Source organism: Canis lupus, chromosome 6 (assembly GCF_003254725.2).
Source record: "Canis lupus dingo isolate Sandy chromosome 6, ASM325472v2, whole genome shotgun sequence".
Taxonomy (NCBI): domain Eukaryota; kingdom Metazoa; phylum Chordata; class Mammalia; order Carnivora; family Canidae; genus Canis; species Canis lupus.
Window position 1 is genome coordinate 16051190 of NC_064248.1, and position 19471 is coordinate 16070660.

General features: G+C 54.3%; 1 protein-coding gene across 6 annotated transcripts in view; it reads left to right on the forward strand.

Annotated features, from left to right (window-relative positions):
• PRKAR1B (protein kinase cAMP-dependent type I regulatory subunit beta) overlaps positions 1–19471 on the forward strand; it is a 113029-nt gene that overhangs the window by 65849 nt on the left and 27709 nt on the right. For all 6 annotated transcript variants that reach the window (XM_025415997.3, XM_025415995.3, XM_025415993.3 and 3 more), the window contains exons 5-7: positions 8969–9030; positions 9493–9539; positions 18338–18496. In XM_025415997.3, the coding sequence (XP_025271782.3) occupies positions 8969–9030; positions 9493–9539; positions 18338–18496 (268 nt within the window). The remainder of the gene's footprint in view (positions 1–8968; positions 9031–9492; positions 9540–18337; positions 18497–19471) is intronic.

Below are 19471 nucleotides of genomic sequence, written 5' to 3' on the forward strand. Positions count from 1 at the left end.
TAAGTCCTTGGAGATTCAGTCTCTTGGGTCTGTCCAGGTAAGTTTAGCACTGGCAGCAGGTCCCTCAGAGAAGCAGTTGTCACAGGATGCCTGGCACTCTCGTGATGAAGTCCCACTTGTGCAGCTGCCACCCCCAGACAGTGAGCTCACAGGCAGGCTTACACACCTGCACTGAGGGTCAGGAATCCATGCACTTCTGGGGCTTGTGGCAGACTGGAGAGCATGTGCTCTGACCAGGGTGGGAGTGGGCTAATTTCTTGCTTTGTGAGAATGCAGGCCCCATGTTGCTAGAGCTTCATTTTATCTTTTAAAGAAAATCTAAAAATTTGGATTTTTTATAACTCTGTCAATTTTTAAAGATTTTTAACTTTGAAAATGGTGTCCATGTTGGCATGTGAAGAAATAGAAAATGCGGAGCAATCAATAAACTCAAAGTTAAACAGCAGCTGAAGGCCTTCCTCTGAGAAGCCAGGTCATGACAGCTTGGGGGCAGGCCCCGTCCAGCGTCAGCACACTGTGTGTTCTCCCATCACAAGTGGCTCCAGAAGACAGAGAGCAGGGAGGAGCTGCCCAGCTTCCGAGCATGATACGGGTGACACAAGGAAACAAACAAGAAGCCATGTAAAAGCTGTGAGGCATAGTATGTATTCTGTGAATATAGATGCAAAAATTGTAAATAGCCAACCAAATTCAACTTGACTTTTGAAAACTACCCATTGAGACTAAGTAGGGTTTCTTTTAAAGATTTATTTATTTATTTATTTATTTATTTATTTATTCATGAGAGACACACAGAGAGAAGCAGGCACCATGCAGGAACCTGATGCAGGACTCGATCCTGGGACTCTGGGATCACACCCTGAGCCAAAGGAAGATGCTCAACTTGAGCCACCCAGATGCCCCAAGACTACAGAGGGTTTCAAGGACAGCTCCAGCTCAGAATGCTGTCCACATTAATAGACCACAGGAAAAACATCGGTATGGTATGTCATGTACATGTTGAAAAAGAGCCTGATAACAATCAGCAACTACTATAAAAATTCTTACCAAACTAAGCCTAGAAGGGAAATGTAATTTAGTAAAGGTCGCATGCACCTGTCACTGAGCAAACATCCTGGTGTTAGGGAATGTTTCTTCCATGCCGGATCACCTGGTTTGGAATCCTGGCTGTGTGACCCTGCGTGAATTCCTTAAACTGTCTGTGCCTCAGACCTCTCACCTGGAAATGAGGACAATGGGGATGATGGTGATAAATGCCATGAGGTAGTACTGAGGAAGTACATGAGCTGGGATTTCACCCCAGGATGGTCTCTGACCGTCAGACAACTCATCTCTTATACTGTACTTAGAAAACCCAAAAGACTCCACCCCAAGATTGCTAGAACTCATACAGCAATTCGGCAATGTGGCAGGATACAAAATCAATGCCCAGAAATCAGTGGCATTTCTATACACTAACAATGAGACTGAAGAAAGAGAAATTAAGGAATCAATCCCATTTATAATTGCACCCAAAAGCATAAGATACCTAGGAATAAACCTAAACAAAGAAGTAAAGGATCTATATGCTAAAAACTACAGAACACTTCTGAAAGAAATCGAGGAAGACACAAAGAGATGGAAAAACATTCCATGCTCATGGATTGGAAGAATTAATATTGTGGAAATGTCAATGTTACCCAGGGCAATTTACATTTAATGCAATCCCTATCAAAATACCATGGACTTTCTTCAGAGAGTTGGAACAAATCATCTTAAGATTTGTGTGGAATCAGAAAAGACCCCGAATAGCCAGGGGAATATTAAAAAAGAAAACCACAGCTGGGGGCATCACAATGCCAGATTTCAGGTTGTACTACAAAGCTGTGGTCATCAAGACAGTGTGGTACTGGCACAAAAACAGACACATAGATCAATGGAACAGAATAGAGAATCCAGATGTGGACTCTCAACTTTATGGTCAACTAATATTCGATAAAGGAGGAAAGACTATCCACTGGAAGAAAGACAGTCTCTTCAATAAATGGTGCTGGGAAAATTGGACAGCCACATGCAGAAGAATGAAACTAGACCACTCTCTTGCACCAGACACAAAGATAAACTCAAAATGGATGAAAGATCTAAATGTGAGACAAGATTCCATCAAAATCCTAGAGGAGGGCAGCCCCGGTGGTGCAGCGGTTTAGTGCCGTCTGCAGCCCAGGGTGTGATCCTGGAGACCCGGGATCGAGTCCCACATCAGGCTTCCTGCGTGGAGCCTGCTTCTCCCTCTGCCTGTGTCTCTGCCTCTCTCTCGCTCTCTCTGAATGAATAAATAAATAAATCTTTAAAAAAAAATCCTAGAGGAGAACACAGGCAACACCCTTTATGAACTTGGCCACAGCAACTTCTTGCAAGATACATCCATGAAGGCAAGAGAAACAAAAGCAAAAATGAATTATTGGGACTTCATCAAGATAAGAAGCTTCTGCACAGCAAAAGAAACAGTCAACAAAACTAAAAGACAACCTACAGAATGGGAGAAGATATTTGCAAATGACGTATCAGATAAAGGGCTAGTTTCCAAGATCTGTAAAGAACTTATTAAACTCAACAGCAAAGAAACAAACAATCCAATCATGAAATGGGCAAAAGACATGAAGAGAAATCTCACAGAGGAAGACATAGATATGGCCAACACGCACATGAGAAAATGCTCCACATCACTGACCATCAGGGAAATACAAATCAAAACCACAATGAGATATCACATCACGCCAATGAGAATGGGGAAAATTAACAAGACAGGAAATAATAAATGTTGGAGAGGATGCGGAGAAAGGGAAACCCTCTTGCACTGTTGGTGGGAATGTGAACTGGTGCAGCCACTCTGGAAAACTGTGTGGAGGTTCCTCAAAGAGTTAAAAATAGACCTGCCCTACGACCCAGCAATTGCACTGCTGGGGATTTACCCCAAAGATACAGATGCAGTGAAACGCCGGGACACCTACACCCCAATATTTATAGCAGCAATGGCCACGATAGCCAAAATGTGGAAGGAGCCCCAGTGTCCATCAAAAGATGAGTGGATAAAGAAGATGTGGTCTATGTATACAATGGAATATTACTCAGCCATTAGAAACGACAAATACCCACCATTTGCTTCGACGTGGAGGGACCTGAAGGATATTATGCTGAGTGAAATAAGTCAATCGGAGAAGGACAAACATTATATGGTCTCATTCATTTGGGGAATATAAAAATTAGTGAAAGGGAATAAAGGAGAAAGGAGAGAAAATGAGTGAAAATATCAGTGAGGGTGACAAAACATGAGAGACACCTAACTCTGGGAAATGAACAAGGGGTAGTGGAAAGGGAGGTGGGCGGGGGTTGGGGTGACTGGGTGATGGGCACTAAGGGGGGCACTTGGCGGGATGAGCACTGGGTGTTATGCTAAATGTTGGCAAATTGAACTCCAATAATAAAAAAAAAAGACAACTCACCTCTTCTGGGAGAGACAGAGGGTGTTCAGAGACATCCTGTTGACCCCTCCTGCCCCCGAGGGCTCAAGGGCCCCAAATTTGGCTTCTGCTGGGATAGAGGAGGAAATGTGGCTGGTCTGAGGTGATGGTAGATAACAAGGGGACCCTCACACCCGGGAAGTGTCTGCTGGAGCTGCATGGGAAGGGGAGAGAGGCCTGCCCTGCCCCACCCCACCCTGGCGGTACCTTCCCTTCTTGTCTTAGACTTTCCTTTCCAGCTCGGTGGCAGTTTGACCTGTGCTTACCTACCTAACTGTCCGGCTGGCTTAGTATGAGCATGCAAAGTCTTATTTTTAAGGTTGAGACGATTAACTTACCAGGAGGTCATATTCTTGCATTTGGACTGTATGTGGGGTTTAGATTTCAAACAAACAAACAAACCCCAAACTTTCCTGTGTGATGAGGATTCACTATAACACTTTATTTGGTGGGGAGAGCCTCCCCAAGATGAAACAAACATTGCATTGTTTTTCCTGGAAATACACTAAGCTGAGACTCGTTGGTGGGGTTCTGACCTCAAGGGTGACACCTCATTTTCAATGTGTCTTTGAAAACATGAATCTAAGTGAATAGTCAGGAAGCCTCCCCCCATGGGAGTCAGGCAGGAAGGGAAGGGCTCTAGGCTGTGAAGGTGACACATGTCTCCAGGAGCCCAGTTGGTGCCTGTGGCCTCATTGCTGGAACCAGGGAGTGTAGCTCTCAGGATGAGACCCCTGGTCGGCAGCACCCAACTTTCTCTGGGAAGACCACCAGGTCACAGAGGACCCAGGGAACTAGTCAGCTGGCAGGGCTCAAGTGACAGCCAGGTGTGCTCAAGGGCAGGGGATGTGACGCTCTGCCATTGACACAAAGTCATCTGGTAAGTGTAGGTACCCTCCAGCCTTCCTGCCCTAGAGTATCTCCAGGAGTCTGGTCCTGCTAGCAAGAGCCAGGGGCTGCCTCCTTTGCAGAGGCCATGCCTCAGTGTGGACCCACCCATAAGTCAGGGCTTGGATGCATGGCCAGAGAGAGCAGAGACCCCACACCCTGGTGTGTTCTGTTGTGCACCTTCTGTGGCAAGAATGAATGGGACCTTGAGGGAGTGGTCAGCCTTACTGTACTGTACCCCAAGCCAGATGTGTGACCATGGGCAAGTGACTTAACCTTTCTGAACCTTGATATACCTGTCTGTAAAGTGGGAACAACGATGGGGGCCAACGTTTTTCTATGGTTTTGAGGTTTAAATGAGAGGATGTTAATGAGGCTTCCTCTTGGATGGAGCACACTGGGTTCAGCCTGAGGATTCAAGATTGACTGCCACCATTTTCATAGTGAATGGCTTCAGGAAGCAGGGACTTCTCTCAGAAGACCCATACCTTGTTCAAGCTGATCTATTATTTTGGAGCTGCCTTAACAGACAGCTCATCCTCCATCCACTGTTCCCACCACCCACCCACCACCCACCCTTCTACCCTTCCATCTGCTCCCCCATTCACCATCCTTCTACCCTTCCTTCCACACATCCACTCTTCCACCCATCCACCCACCCATCCATCCACCCACCATCTGACCTCTAGCCTTCCATCCATATTGTACCAAGGACCTACTGTGAATCAGATGTGTGTCAGGCTGCAGTGATGACGCAGTCTTTGTTCTCAGAACTCACAGTCAGCTGGGGAGGAGGAAGTCAGGACACTGTCAGGTACAGGGGTCAGAGGGCAAGAGCTGAGGAACCCAGGGAAGGAGAGGTGCCAATATGAGGAGTGACTCAGGTGGGAGCTTCCAAGGGCCATGGGCCACCTGGAGGGAACCAGCACTTTGCAGGCCCTGAGCATCATGGTGGCTCTGCTTGGGTCCAGGCCAGGGTGTGGCTGGGGTCTAAGACCACCCATTCCCTGGCCACCATCCTGACCTTGCTCCCTGACCCAGATCTCTCTGGGTCCTGGTCCCCAGTGCAGAGGCCTGCCCCGTACAGAGGGAGGGGGGAGGGCTGAAAATCTATGAATGTGGATGGCATTTCCCTCTGTGTGAGCAGGCTGCTGAGGCCTGAGCAGAGCCTATGATCTTGTCACCTAAAGGCGATGAGGCCACTTCTGCATCACATCAGAATATGGCTCATGCTCGTGGCTCTCTCACCACTGGGGTGGTTGCTAGACCTGCCCTGAACTCGCTGTGTGATGCAGGAGTACAGAAACCAGGCTCCTGTGCTGCAAACTGGTTATTTTAGCATTTTGCCCACTGCATTTCCAGATTGTTGATTTTGTTGGTTTTTCTATTTATTCTACTTTATGCATGTAAATCTGCATTATTCTGGAAAGAATGCCTAGGCAAAACCAGAAGTCACAGGTGTTCACAGTACAGCAGGGCTAGGACCAACCCCTGACTTAGAGGGGCAAAAACCAACAGTACCAATAAATAATTAGAATTAAAGCAAAATCCTGGGTGATACCTCTGCCCCCATCATTCCTGGTTTGAGTCTGAGGGTCCCTTTGCTGCTTGGGCTGCCTCAGATGTGTGTGGGGGGATCTGGTGAAAAGTGCCCACGGGGCCACTGGGATAAGGTAAGTGGGCACCCCTTTGTCAGCTGCTCCCCGCCATTGAGGGGATGGCCCTGCTCAGGCCTCGGGAAGCCTGAGGACCTCAGAGTCAGGCTGAGAGTCGAGGACAGGGTGCAGCCTCTGATCGGGCTGCCTCCCAACTATGACCAGCACCTGTCGCAGGCTAGTGGCTTCCCTAGAGTGGGCATCATGGCCCCCACCACCTGCTCTCTGAGGGTGCTTCCTGAGACTGGGAAGGCTCTATGCCCCCAAACACACCTTCTTGTCCCCTAAGCTAGGTCTTGCTTAGCTCTGGGTGTCCCACAGAGCCCTGCACGGGAAGACGAGTGCGGCCTGGCCTCACCTCTTCCCAGCTGCTGGCCTTGGCAGGGTTGCTTAGTGTCTCTGGTTTCCTAGTCTGGACAAGACAGCCACAGTTCTGACCTCAGAGCAAGTGGGCAGATGAAGGGCGCTTGGCCAGCACGGGTTCTGTCCTTGGGGCCTCATGGACTGAGGACTGTCATATCTTCATGTTTCTGTGTCTTAGCAGCCCCGAGCACTGTGTCCCTGCACCTGGCACAGTGCCCAATGCAGGAGTGCTGAGCCCAGTGTCCTGGACCCTGGTGGGGGTGGCACTGGGACCCACGTGTCAGACTCCCTGGGATGCAGGCAGCAGCTTCAGCAAAGCCTTCCAGAGGTCACTTCCAGATGAGAATAGAAAACTGTTTTCCTTTTCATGGCAGAGGCAGACAGGTCCTTTTAATGCCATTAAGTGCTAAGAGGCAGGAAGAATTGGGTTTTGTTTGAGAAGACGCAGAAGATGGGAAAAGAGGGGGCCTCTCAGTGGGGGGATGGGCCAAGCTGGTGGGAGCATGGGCATCTATCCTGCACACAGCCGTGTCCAAGCCTTGATAATGGGGACGGGGGTGCACTGGGAGTGTTAGCTTCTTCCAAAAGACATGGGCTAGGGCAGCCCGGGTGGCCCAGCGGTTTAGCACTGCCTTCAGCCCAGGGCATGATCCTGGAGACCCGGGATCAGGTCCCACGTCGGGTTCCCTGCATGGAGCCTGCTTCTCCCTCTGCCTGTGTCTCTGCCTCTCTCTCTCTCCCTCTGTCTCTCTGTCTCTGTCTCTGTGTGTGTGTGTGTGTGTCTCATGAATAAATAAAATCTTTAAAAAACAAACAAAAAACCCCAAAAGACATGGGCTAGCAGCACTTTTCGGTAAGTGGGGCTGGGCTCTCTGAGATTTGTTGTTTTTTCTGTACCCAGGGAGGGAGTGGGATGCCTGTGTGGTCAGTAGGGTGCTGTGCCAGGCCCAGGTAGGGCAGCCACTAGGGCGGTCATCAGATCTGTACATCTCCACGTAGATGTGCATCAAGGGGCATAGGACGAAACATAAGAGTTACAACCAGTATATTCATATGAATGATAACCATAGGCCTCTTCACAGGCTCGTACTCGTGCAGCAGACATACAGGCTAATTGTGGGGTGGCCAGTGGCCTGCGGCCTGACTGCTGTCTGGAGCACCTGCCCAGGCTGCATGGTGGTGGGTCCTGAGATTGGCTTCACTGCTAATGGCATTTGGGGAAATATTGTACCATTACCAGTAAACGTTTTTAAAAATGAAGTAGGAATTGTAAAATCATTTCTTTTTTTTTTAAGATTTTATTTATTTATGAGAGGGACAGAGAGAGAGGCAGAGACATAGGTAGAGGGGAGGTAGGCTCCCTGTGGGGAGCCTGATGCAGGACTCCATCCCAGGACCCCGGATCACAATCTGAGCTGAAAGCAGACGCTAGCCACTGAACAGTCCAGGCATCCCTGTAAAATTATTTTTTAAAGATCTGTTCATTTTGGGATCCTTGATGCTGTGGTTTTGAGGAAATGCAGTTTAGAAAACAGACCAGACACATCTGCAGATGCTCTCCCAGGCAAGGGGTGGCTGGGAAATATGCCTGGGCCAGGGGACAGATACCAGGTCTGTGCAGGGAAGGAGGGGTTGCGGGGACCCTGCAAATGCTCTGACGCCCCTGCCACCCACTGGTTCCCCCCATGGTGCTTCCCTCTTTCTTAGAGAGGAAACAGCTACTACTTTAAGAATGACTTGGTAATGTTCTGGACCCTGGAAACAGCAGAGCACAGGGCGGTTTGCATCTCTGACTTCGCACTTGCTTCTGGAGGCTTGGCACCCAACCTGCATCCAGACCTGTGAGCACCTCTGAGGTTGGCTCAGCCTGAGCCATTGGGCCCAGCTTTCTCCTATTGCTGCAGCCAGGTGAGAGGAGGAAGGCCACCCTGAGCTCTGCGGTGTGCATTTCCCCATGAGGGGCACCAGCTGCCCGCTCCTGAAGGTGGCCAGTGCATTTTGGGAGCAAGAGGCTGACCTCTGACATTGTGTTCTGGTTGCGGTTGGCGGAGTCAAAGGGTCCCCACCATGCACACTCTACCTCCCTGCCTTGTGCATCCTACCTGTTCCATCCAGGCCACAGCCACGCTTAGGAAATTAAATGCCCTGACTGCCTGTTGGCATAGCCTGAGCATCAGGCGTCTCCGACACACTCCTGCCTCTGAGGCCTCAGGACGCCCCCCCTCAGGAAGCATGCAGAAAGCAGCGTTCTGGTAGGACTGTGTTTCCCAATGTGATAAACATTCTGGCGATATATTTACTTTGTTTTGTGTCCAAAGCAGTATGTACAGTGTGATTCCATTTTTGTCAAAACCCAGAAAGTGAATTGTGTCACAGAAGGATCTGCAAATGACGAGCTGGTGCCTGGACGGCAGGGTTATGACAGGGTGGTAGTGGTGGGGGGTGATTTCCTTTTTTCCTTTTCCTGGGGGAGCAGAGCTGGTTGCTCTGTGTGAGGTGAGGCAGTGGAGTCCGCGCCCCACGTCGCTCCAGCTCCTCCACGGGATGCGTTTTCTCTTTCAGTGACATATTCGACGCCATGTTTCCTGTCACGCACATCGCTGGGGAGACCGTCATACAGCAAGGTATATTCCCTGCTGCTCTGAGCAGGAGCGTGGGGCCGTGGGCCGTGGGCTCACCCTGGGTGTGGACACAAAACCTGTTGTCTGCCTTGAGGAGTCTCTCATGAAACCAGAGCACGTCGCTCTGCTTGTCAACTGCATGTCAACTGGCTGTTGCAGTCGCCTTCCATTAACAGAGGGGAACCCTGTGACAGGCCAGGCATGGACCTCAGGTGCCCCACCCCACGCGGGACACGGGTGACTGCGCTGGGGGGGGGCATGTGCTGGCCATTTCACCGTGTCCATGTATGTCAAACCATCGTGTCTGTACAAGTTTTATTTTTTAAAAATTAAGAGAAAATGGTGGGAGCCCGGGTTGCTCGGCCTCCGTGAAGCCAGGCTGCAGGTACTGCCTACAGGGAGGCCAAAAGCGCCACACCTGGTACCCTTGGCGTTGTCCACAATGTGTGCTTTCTTTTGTTCCAGGGGACGAAGGAGATAACTTCTATGTGATTGACCAAGGAGAAGTAGACGTGAGTATCTCCTATCTGCTCCAGAAAATAGTGCCTCTGTCCGCGGCCTGGTCAGTGAGGTAGTACATTTCACAGTGTGGATTTGGGCCTCGTGGGTCAGCCAGACTCCGCCACTGCCTTGGGTGTCAGCACTTTATAAAGCAGGCGACGCCAAGTGTTTGCAGACCTAGAGGCCTCAACCGTGGCTGTCACGCCCTGGTGACCTGGGAGCCACCAGCATCTTGCACAATAGCCTTTCCTCTTCTTCCTGCCCACTCTGCTCTGTCCACCTTGCCAGTCTCAGGCTGAGGGGCTCACGCTGTTGTGGATGTGCTGAGCATGGCAGAGTCATGCTCCTGCAGCCTCCTGCCCCCAGCTCCGCACCTGGGCCCCCACCCGAAGGGTAAGGGTATCCCTCTCTGGGTCCTGCAGGCTGCCGTCCACACGGGGCCTTGCAGACGGCACCCCATGTGCACCAGTCTCAAGGAAAGCCCTCAAATGGGCTTCTCTCTGAATCAGACCCAGGACCTTTGTGCGACCACAGGACGGGCCCGAGCCCATGGTGTCCTCTCACTTCCTGGGATCCGTTGGCACCTTGCTGCCTCTGTTGGGACCCCTGTTGCCCCCTCCTGCCCCCGTGTCTCCATTGGCCTCCGGCAGATGTCCCTCCTTCGCATGGGCATCTGGCCCTATGGTTTCCGCTGTGGCCTCAGCAGTCTCCTTCCTATGACTCAACTCAGTTTGTGGTTTTACACAGGCCACCTCTGGGCCTCGGGGTGCTGGGCGCCCTCACGCCTCCCCTGCACTATACTCCCTGACTGTGAGGTGGGCACCACACCCTCTGGCTCCCAAACGATTTGTCTCCCTGGCAGCCCATCTGTGTTGGCCCGTGTCACTGTCTCCTGGGAGCTGGCAGCACTGGAAGTGACTCACAGCCCAGGTCTTACGGTGAGGGGCGCATGGAGTCACCTCGGGGACCCCGAGCTGCTCTGTCCTGAGCTCAGGGCCTGGCCCAAGCCTCAAGGGTGGGAGGGTTGGCAGTGGGGAGGAGCTTTGTCTGCCGCCAAAGAAGGAAACTGAGGCAGGAGCCCAGGGCCCTGGGCTGCCCACAGTCACAGTCAGCACCTGTTACTTTTGCTGTGGGTTAAGCAAATAGTGGGAGATAGAGAGACAGGCAAGCATGCAGCCAGCGCCCCGGACCTCGGGGAGACCCCGAGGACAGGCAGGCGTGCAGCCAGCGCCCTGGACCCCTGGGAGACCCCAGAACAGGCAGGTGTGCAGCCAGCGCCCTGGACCTCGGGGAGACTCCGAGGACAGGCAAGTGTGCAGCCAGTGCCCCGGACCTCGGGGAGACCCAAGGACGGACAGGCGTGCAGCCAGCGCCCCAGACCTCTGGGAGACCCCCAGGACGGAGGCAGCTGGTTCCTGGTTCAGACCCATGTCTGTCCCCCCGGTCCTCATCCTGCCTGGCTCCTCCACGTCATTCTCATTGTCCATCACTCCCCCTAGAGGCCCCTCTTCCCTCTCTGCCTTGCTTGAATTCTTGCTCTCATGTTTAATGCATGTTTACTGCACTCTCCCTGTGCGCAGAACATACACTTGGGGCACATGGCCTCTGTCCTCCGGCCTGTAAGTTTGCAGGACATGGCCAATGAGTGTCTGGCCTGTGGGTCTCGATTCCTCTTGTCCCTCCGTGCTTATTTCTGCCCTTCCTTTTTTTTTTTTTTTTTAAAGATTTTATTTATTTATTCATGAGAGACACACAGAGAGAGAGAGGCAGAGACACAGGCAGAGGGAGAAGCAGGCTCCATGCAGGGAGCCTGATGTGGGACTCGATCCTGGAACTCCGGGATCATGCCCTGGGCCAAAGACAGGCGCTAAACCGCTGCACCACCCAGGGATCCCTATTATTTCTGCCCTTCCTTGCAAACTCCTACGCATCCTTCAAGACCCCGCTGGAGCCTGGCTCCTCCCAGTCCAGGCAGAGCCACATCCCGCTCCTCTCTTGGGCTGCTGCGCTGATGACCTTCACCACCGTGTGGCTCCGACGCTTCCTACCCCGGAATGTTCTCCCCCCTTGTGTGTTCATGGAAGTTCATGAGTCTTCTAATTCAATTCCAGAGACATCTTCAAAGGAATGAGTCAGTTGTATCCTTAGGGTTTGGGCAGAAATGAGAGCTGAGAGGACCCCGGGGAATTCTGGGCACACCTGTGGTTCTGCTGGGTGAGCAGGTATGGGACGTGGTAAACCTTCCCCCAGAGTTCTTTGCTCTCTCTGGATCCTGGAGGGCCTCCATCGGGGTCTCGTGAGATATTCCTCCCTGACCCATGTGGGAAGATGGCAGACAGTCCAGGGCCCCTCAGCGTTGGGGTGTCAGAGCTCAGGCCTTGTCACTGACCACCATGTCCATTTACTTGAAGGACTCGGAGCCACAGATCCAAGCGGGCAGTTCTGACATGGCCTTGAAGAGCCCACTGTGGGGTTGGGTGGAGGCTCTCTGGATGCAGTCCCCCTCTCCCCCATTAATCCATTCTCTCCTGGCCGCCGTGACCATGGCCCTAGGCAGACGCCACCCTGCCTCCTCCTCCCCACACACATACCACAGAGACCCCCCACTCTGATGCAGGGAGGGGGCCCACCACTGAACACCTGGCAGGAGGCACTTGAGGGTGGGGCCTGAAGGAGGGTCCCCTAAGTAACTCTGGGCTGACCTCTGCTGCTCAGCATCTTAGCGTAGGCTGTTCCCCCTCCTCACACCCACCCTTCCATCTACCAGGAATGGAATGTTGCAGTCAGGTCCAACGGAAGGCTGTCTCCTTGCCCCGCTGCCCCCAGCACCCTTCAGAGGTAGGATGTGACAGGGAAGAAGTGGCTGGCTGAACCTGCTCGTCCTGAGGGGGCCTCTGCCCACCCCCCAAGAGAGGTCCCAGAGCTGGCCCCCAGGCCCCCTCAGAATGGGGTAGGGGCTGATGGGCAGTTCCCAGCCTCTCTGTGCTGGCGACCTCATGATGTGCCAGGTGTCACAGCTGGCTTTTTTGGAGGCCAGGGGCCCATAGAGGCAGTTTGGGGATGGAGAAAGGTGAATTTTCATAACCAGAGTTCTCCAAATACGTTGTCTTGGCAGGTCCAGCCCCCAGTCTTGGCCTCAGAGATTCAGGTACAAAGACGGCTTTAAGTGCTTGCTGGACCTTGGCTCACCCGAGCCAGGATGTCCGGGCACCGTGGGTGGACGCTTGCGTCCGGCTGTAGTCTCAAATTTGGGCCCGCCAGCCCTTGAAGGGACAGGCAGTGACTTGTGGGCTACCCAGCGATGCCTGATGCTCGGGTTCCCAGCCGGGCAGGGCGGCGGGGAGCCCTTCTGTGATGTGGGACACATCGGGCAGCGCAGCAGTGTGGGGGACGGCCACATTTGAGGGAATCAAAAGAGCTCAGTCAGGGATCTGGGATGAAAAAGTGGCACATTGGCCAGCCGGGGTGAGTTATGGGGTATGTGTTATAATAATTACTGTTATTACTGCTCGCGGCGTGAAATTACCCCAGATGCTCTGAGGCCCAGGCATGCTGTTTGTGTGCTCATTTCTGTAAACTGCCTTCCAGGGCGCAGGGAGCAACCTGGCTGACCTGGCTGACCTGGCCCTGTGGCCTTCCAGAGCCGTGTTGGGGTTGCTGAGCCTGGCTCGTAGACGCCAGCGATACCAGTCTCATTTGGGTGGGGGCCCTGCTGAATGTCAGAGCCCTGTGGGGGGCAGGGTCCCCTGGGACCCCACCCTGCTCCTCTGCCTGGCTGGGCTCGGGTGGACATCCTGAGCCCCGCCCCTCTTCTGCAGGGTGGACACTGCCCTCTGACCCGCTGCGCCCTAGGGGGACAGCCAGGTGACCAATGCCAAAAGCACCAGGTTCAGTTTAAATTATGGTTTTCCAGAGAGACACCGCAGCATGTGTGTTGCCAAGAGCTATAATCCATTTTTCTAAGTATAAAAATATCTTCCAATTTGTTTTATTCGTGGAACATAGCATTTCTACTTAAAAGGATACTCGGCTGCCGATTTTAGGGCTCAGGAACGTAGTTCTGTCTGAGGCCCAGCCCTCCCTAATCCTGCGAGGCCTTCACTATTTTCGGACCCTCCTTTGTGCTGGGATGCCCCCCCACCCCGGCCCCTGCCCACCCGGTTCCCAGTGTCCAGCCTCTGAGCTCTGAGCTGTGTCCCTGAGACGGGGTGCCTCAGGGCATGGCCGTTGGGCTCTGTGGGTCACCATCAGCTGTTACTCAGCAGGTACCTGAAGCTCTGGCTCTTTGGTTTTGTTTTGTTTCTTTAATTGGTAAAGTATGAATACCTAAAATTTGCTGTCTAACCATTTCCAGGTGTCCAGTTGAGGGCACCAAGCACATTCCCATGGCTGGGCCACTGTCCCCCTGTCCATCTCCAGAACATTCTGTCCCCATGACCCCTTGACCCCACCTGCTCTCCCAGCCCTAGCCCCACCTTCTACTCTCTGTGTCTGTGAGTCTGATGACGCCAGAACCTCGTGTGTGTGGGGTCCCCATGTGTGTCTTTCTGCATCTGGCTTGTGTTACTCGGCCTCACATTGTCAGGGCACGTCCCTGTTGTGGCAGGTGTCCTTTCTTCCTTCCTGAGGCTGAACAGTGTGACCCACTGTGTGGATGGACCCCACTGTGTCTATCTGTCACATTGGTGGACACCTGCATTGCTCCAGGCTCCTGGCCATCACATGTCTTGCAGCCACATACGAGTACCTGCTCAGGCCGTCAGGACATGTCTGGGAATCAGTCACTGATAGTTTACCTGGAGTTGGCTCAGAAGCTTCTCTGCAGTCCAACACCTATCTCACACAGGGTGCGTCTGGGAACGCTCAGCACACACTGTTAATTCTATGCTGAGGCCCCAGCAGCCCTGCTGTGATCAGGGACTGCTTTGCCTCCAGCTGTAAGGACTGTCCTCAGGAACTGGGGACGGGGACCTCAGAGCCACCCCCATGTGGTAGGGGCCTTCCTATATATCCCATACCTATTCCCTTTCCAGGAGGGGTGCTCCAGGGTTCCCACAGAATCCTGCCCCATGAGCCTCTAAGTGTGGTCGATGTTAGGGAGGGCAGGGAGAGGACTGTGCACCAGGACAGATTTGGAGTTCCTCTGGAGGAAACCTGAATGGAAACTGCACAGCCCAGGTTCCACAAACGGGAGCATCAGGAGGGACACCTGTGCTGGGGGTCATGTTGTGGGCAGCAGCCAATCAGATCACCCCCTGGGCATTTGGCATTTGGAGCTAGAGATGAGTGAGGCCTGGCGAGAAGAGCCACACTACAGAGATGGGGCTTCTGCTCCCTCCAGGGCGCCTGTAGCCGCCCAACCCAGTGACTGCAACACACTCGCTGTGGGGACACTCCTGCTGTTTGTGGCGGGAGCCTGGGGAGGCAGGAGGAGACGGGCCATTAGCTTTTCCTCACCATCTGTGACAGCAAAACAACAGCCAGGGCTAGAGTTATCCTTGCCACCGTGCCAGGTCAGCTCCAGGCAGTATGAGAAATGCAGGCAGGCTGAGGCCACTTGCCACTCCTGCTGCGATTCCATGGATAACTCCAGGCACAGTGTTCTGTCTCCGCTGCCCAGACGGCTTCTGCTAGCCCATTTCTGTTTCCTGTGGAGGAGCGCATTGCACTGAGATGCCCAGGTCGGGAAGAGCAGGTGGCCGAGTGAGGCGGCGGGCATGTGGGTGGTGCTCACTCAGCCCTGGTCTGTGTCTGAGGCTCCAGCTCCTAACACCGGGGCCCCACCTTGGGATTTTATTGAGCAGGATCCTGGGCCTTCAATCGGATCACTGCCTCCACCTCCTTCTGCGTGGACCACGCACGCCACAGCTACCTGCTGGAGCGCCAGTCACTGGGCCTCAGCCCCCGGGCTCTGGGGTTGCTGGGCCTGCCATCCACAGCCGCCTTTTGAGTTACTTCTCCACTCCTTCCCCCCTCCCCTCTGGTGGCCACATGCTGTTCTCGGTAGGCCACCTGAGGGAGCAGTCACAGTGTTAACCAGATGAACTGCCAGAACCTTCTGTGGCTTCCTTCCCTCCCCCACCCTCTGCTCCTGCCCCCGGGCATCTCTCCCTGCTTGATCTTGCAGCATCCAGGCCCCTCCATGTCACCGGGGCCCGAGGGCCTTTGCAGATCCTGTTCTCTGCCTCAGTTGCCCTTCTCCCACATCTTTGCATGCTGGCCCTGGCTCTGGATGCTTGGGCCTGGCTCGCGTTTCCCTTCGCGGAGAGCCCTCTACAAACGGTCTCTGCCCTGGTCCTCTGAACGCTGTTCTCTTCATGCCTGGAGTACGCTTCATGATGAATGTGTGTTTGTAGCATTATTTGCCTGCGGTCTTTCTCCTGACTGATGGGTGAGTCCCCATGGACAGGAGCCCGCCTGCCTTCCCCTGCTGACCACCAGCAGTTAGAATGTACAGGGCACAGAGTGGCGCTCAGTCCACACTGGGGGTGGTGGACAGACAGATGGATGAATGCACTAACGCACAGCAGCCGGGTGGGAGCTCTGGGTTCAGCCGGAGAAGTCTCTGTCAATGGTGGGAACACAAGTGTAGCCCAGTGGGGCCTCCCACCATTTTTCTTCTAAAAGAAGAAGAAGAAACAAAAATGAGACAAAGCAAGAAGTAGCCCCCTTGCGTGCCAGCTGGGGTGGGGCCCCGTGCTGCGCTGGCTGCGGTGACAGAAGCCAGTGTCCCGAGAAGGATGGCCCCTTTGTGCTGTGTGGGGCGGCCTGCAGTGTGGCCCTGGGCCCGTCGGGGGCTCCACACAATGGTTTTCTCTGAGGCCTGGGCTTCTGGGCGGGAAGCAGGTCCCTGCGGCCCCTGGGTGCCTGCGCTCTTTGGGCTCTTGGGAGTCCTGCCCCCACTGGCCACTGTGCAAGGCAGGTCAGGCAGTCTCCTGAGCACAGACGGTATTCCTGAGCTCACGTCGCTGCCCCGACTTTAAGAGGCCTCCAGGAAGGCATGTAGTGCACGCTGGTGGGCAGAGCCGGGGGGGGGGGGGTGTCGCTTGGTTCAACTGTTGGGGAACAGCGCTTAGCACAACCTGCACACACACGGTGCCCCCACATTCACCCTGGGGCAGCCACAAAAGATGTGCGTCCCCCACAGGGACAGGGACCCATTCTGTGGCTATGACGACCGGCCCACCTACACTAAACCCAATAGCTCACATGTCAGTGATATAAGGACTCGCCCCAGGATTCCTTTCCAAGGAACCATGGTTGCTGGAGGGGACCTGTCACCTGAGAGGGGTCCTGGGGCTCCCAGGGATCCTGGGGGACCAGTGCAGGTGTCATGGAGCTGCACTGCCGGGATTGGGCACGTGGCTGTTTTGGGCAGGATTTCACCACAACAGAGCATGGCATGGGTAGGGCCGGCTGGGGCCTGGGTTACCAGGACCGTTGATAAGTCATCACCCCCCATACACACACACACACACACACACACACACACACACACACAGGCCCGGGTCCCCTTTGGGAAAACCAGGGGCACCGGTTCTGGAGGGTGTTGTCTGAGGTCCTTGCACCCCTTACATTCCTGGGTCTTGGGTTGTCTTTCCTGTGTCCCTGCCTTGTGGGGAGGATGGGACATAGTCCTGGTTCCTCGAGGGCCTCATCGTGTGGAAGCTGGCGTCTCCTCTCCCAGGTCCCCAGCTGCTCCGACCTGGGTGCACGAGGACACAGGCCCAGGAGCAGGTACTCTGTGTTCAGCCAGGCTGGTGGAAGCTTATAGGGTCACAGGCAGCTTCACCTCTGCACAGCCTGGTGTCCTTCCCACCCAGCTTCCTGGGACCCTTGCTCACATGTATCACGGAGTTATCACCTGCATGTTTTCTTGCGGATACGCGATTCTGTGCCTCAGTTATTGTGCAGATAATGAGTCATTGATTTCAGTAAGAATTGCGTCCATGATTCACCGCAATGCGATCTTTCCCGACGTGCACCCATTTTGGCAATGGGCACTGTTCTGCAGGCTCATTGACACGCTGGGGGAATAAAGCATGCGTTGTGTCAATTTATAGTAACCGAATCTGTATAGGCACCGCATAATAAACAATCTGTACTATTCTTGCGCGATACGGAACGTGCAGGGTCAATGCATAGTGGGAGCACTGTGCCGGGTCACCCATGCAGGCTGAAAGGGCCCCTCTCAGCTGGGCCTCATTGGCGCCCCGGCAGCGTCTCCACCGGCCACAGGCCATGGGAGCTGGGTGCTGTGGCCCCAGGCAGGAGGCCCCGTCAGCATGGCTCCTTGCTGGCTGGTCCGGGCATGTGTGCTGCTGGAACTGGGGGCAGTGGGCAGAGCCTGGGAGGGTGTCAGCAGGGATGCCTATGGAAGCCCTAAGTCTGACCCACTGTGTGCAGCTGGGGAGGCTCTGGGTCCTGAGACCCATCCAAGGCTGATGACTTGAAGGCTGGCCAGGGAGGCAGGCAGGGCTTCTGTACAGGCCAGGAGCCCTAGACAGTGCTTCCGCCTCTGGCCTGGGCCTGTCTCACTGTGACGGAGGGTGGGGACTCGAGGGCACCATGGTGCCTGTCCAGCTGCCACTCTGTGCAGAGCTGGGGGAGAGGCGGGCAGCATGGCCAGCAGAGATCCAGGACAGGCTTGGGCAGTGGAGTGGGAAGTTGCTCCCCCAGTTGAGGGGGCCTGGGAGCTGCGGCTGCATGTTCCCTTCTCACCGGGCCCCCTCTGGTGGGTGTGGAGGAGGGCCGCTAGTGCAGGATGCGCCACTGTGACATTTCTGACATTTCTCACTATCCCCTGAAGGTGTATGTGAATGGAGAGTGGGTGACCAGCATCAGTGAAGGGGGCAGCTTTGGGGAGCTGGCGCTCATCTATGGCACCCCCAGGGCAGCGACCGTGAAAGCCAAGACGGACCTCAAGCTCTGGGGCATCGACCGGGACAGCTACCGGCGTATCCTCATGGTGAGTGGCACCCTGGCACAGGAGCTTCAGCTTCGTCCAAGCAAGGGTGACAGTTAAAGGGCTGATGGGGTGGGTGAAAAGTATGGGAGGGATTCTGAAAACTTCTTAGAAGGTAAGCAGACAGTTGGGGAGGCCTCTTTGCCTTCCTTCCCTATTTCCTTTCAGCTGTCTGGAATGGGGTTGTGATGGCTGGAGCTCCAGCTGCCATTCTGGACCATGAGGTGACTCTGAGGATGGAACTCATTCACCAAGGTGGTGGAACAAAGAGATGCCAGAAGCCTGGCTCTCCGGTGGCCCCAGCATAGAGGGACTGGACTGCTTGTCCCAGACATCCTCATACAGGGGTCAACCCCAGGTGTTTTTGCCTCTGTCATTTTAGGTTTTCTCTTCCATGCGACCACATGCACTCTTAGCTGGTGCAGGGCAGGTGTGGGTCCCTGTGCGATGGTTGGGACTGTGGCAGGTGCACAGAAGGCTCCTAGAGGTGAGCTGTGAACCGAGAGGCTCTTCCTGGGGAGAGAAGGCAGGCTCTTCCAGTGCCCACTCAGTGCTCATCCTACACACACCACCCACCAGGCACTGTTCTCAGGGCTGAGATGCATCAGGGGGCACCACAGACGCAGCATCTGCCCTCGGGAAGCCAGCGTGTTAGTTAGTAGAGCAGTATCTCAGGTGGCGACAATTCCTTAGAGATAATTACAACAGAGAAGAGGGTGGAGGGGACTGTGAGGTGGGAGGGCCACTGTTTTATAGAAAGGCCCTGAAGACCCCCTCCTGGGATAAGGTGGCATCACAGCAGAGGCAAGGAACCAGCATGTCCTGGAGAAGAGTGTCCAGGCAAAGGCCCTATGGCACAAGTTTGGATGCTTGTGGAGCAGTAGGGAGACCACCATGGATGGGAATGTAAAGGTCATGTGGGGTACGGTTCACACAGAGCCCTCAGCTCCTACCTGGGGGTGTGTGGGGAGCCCTGCA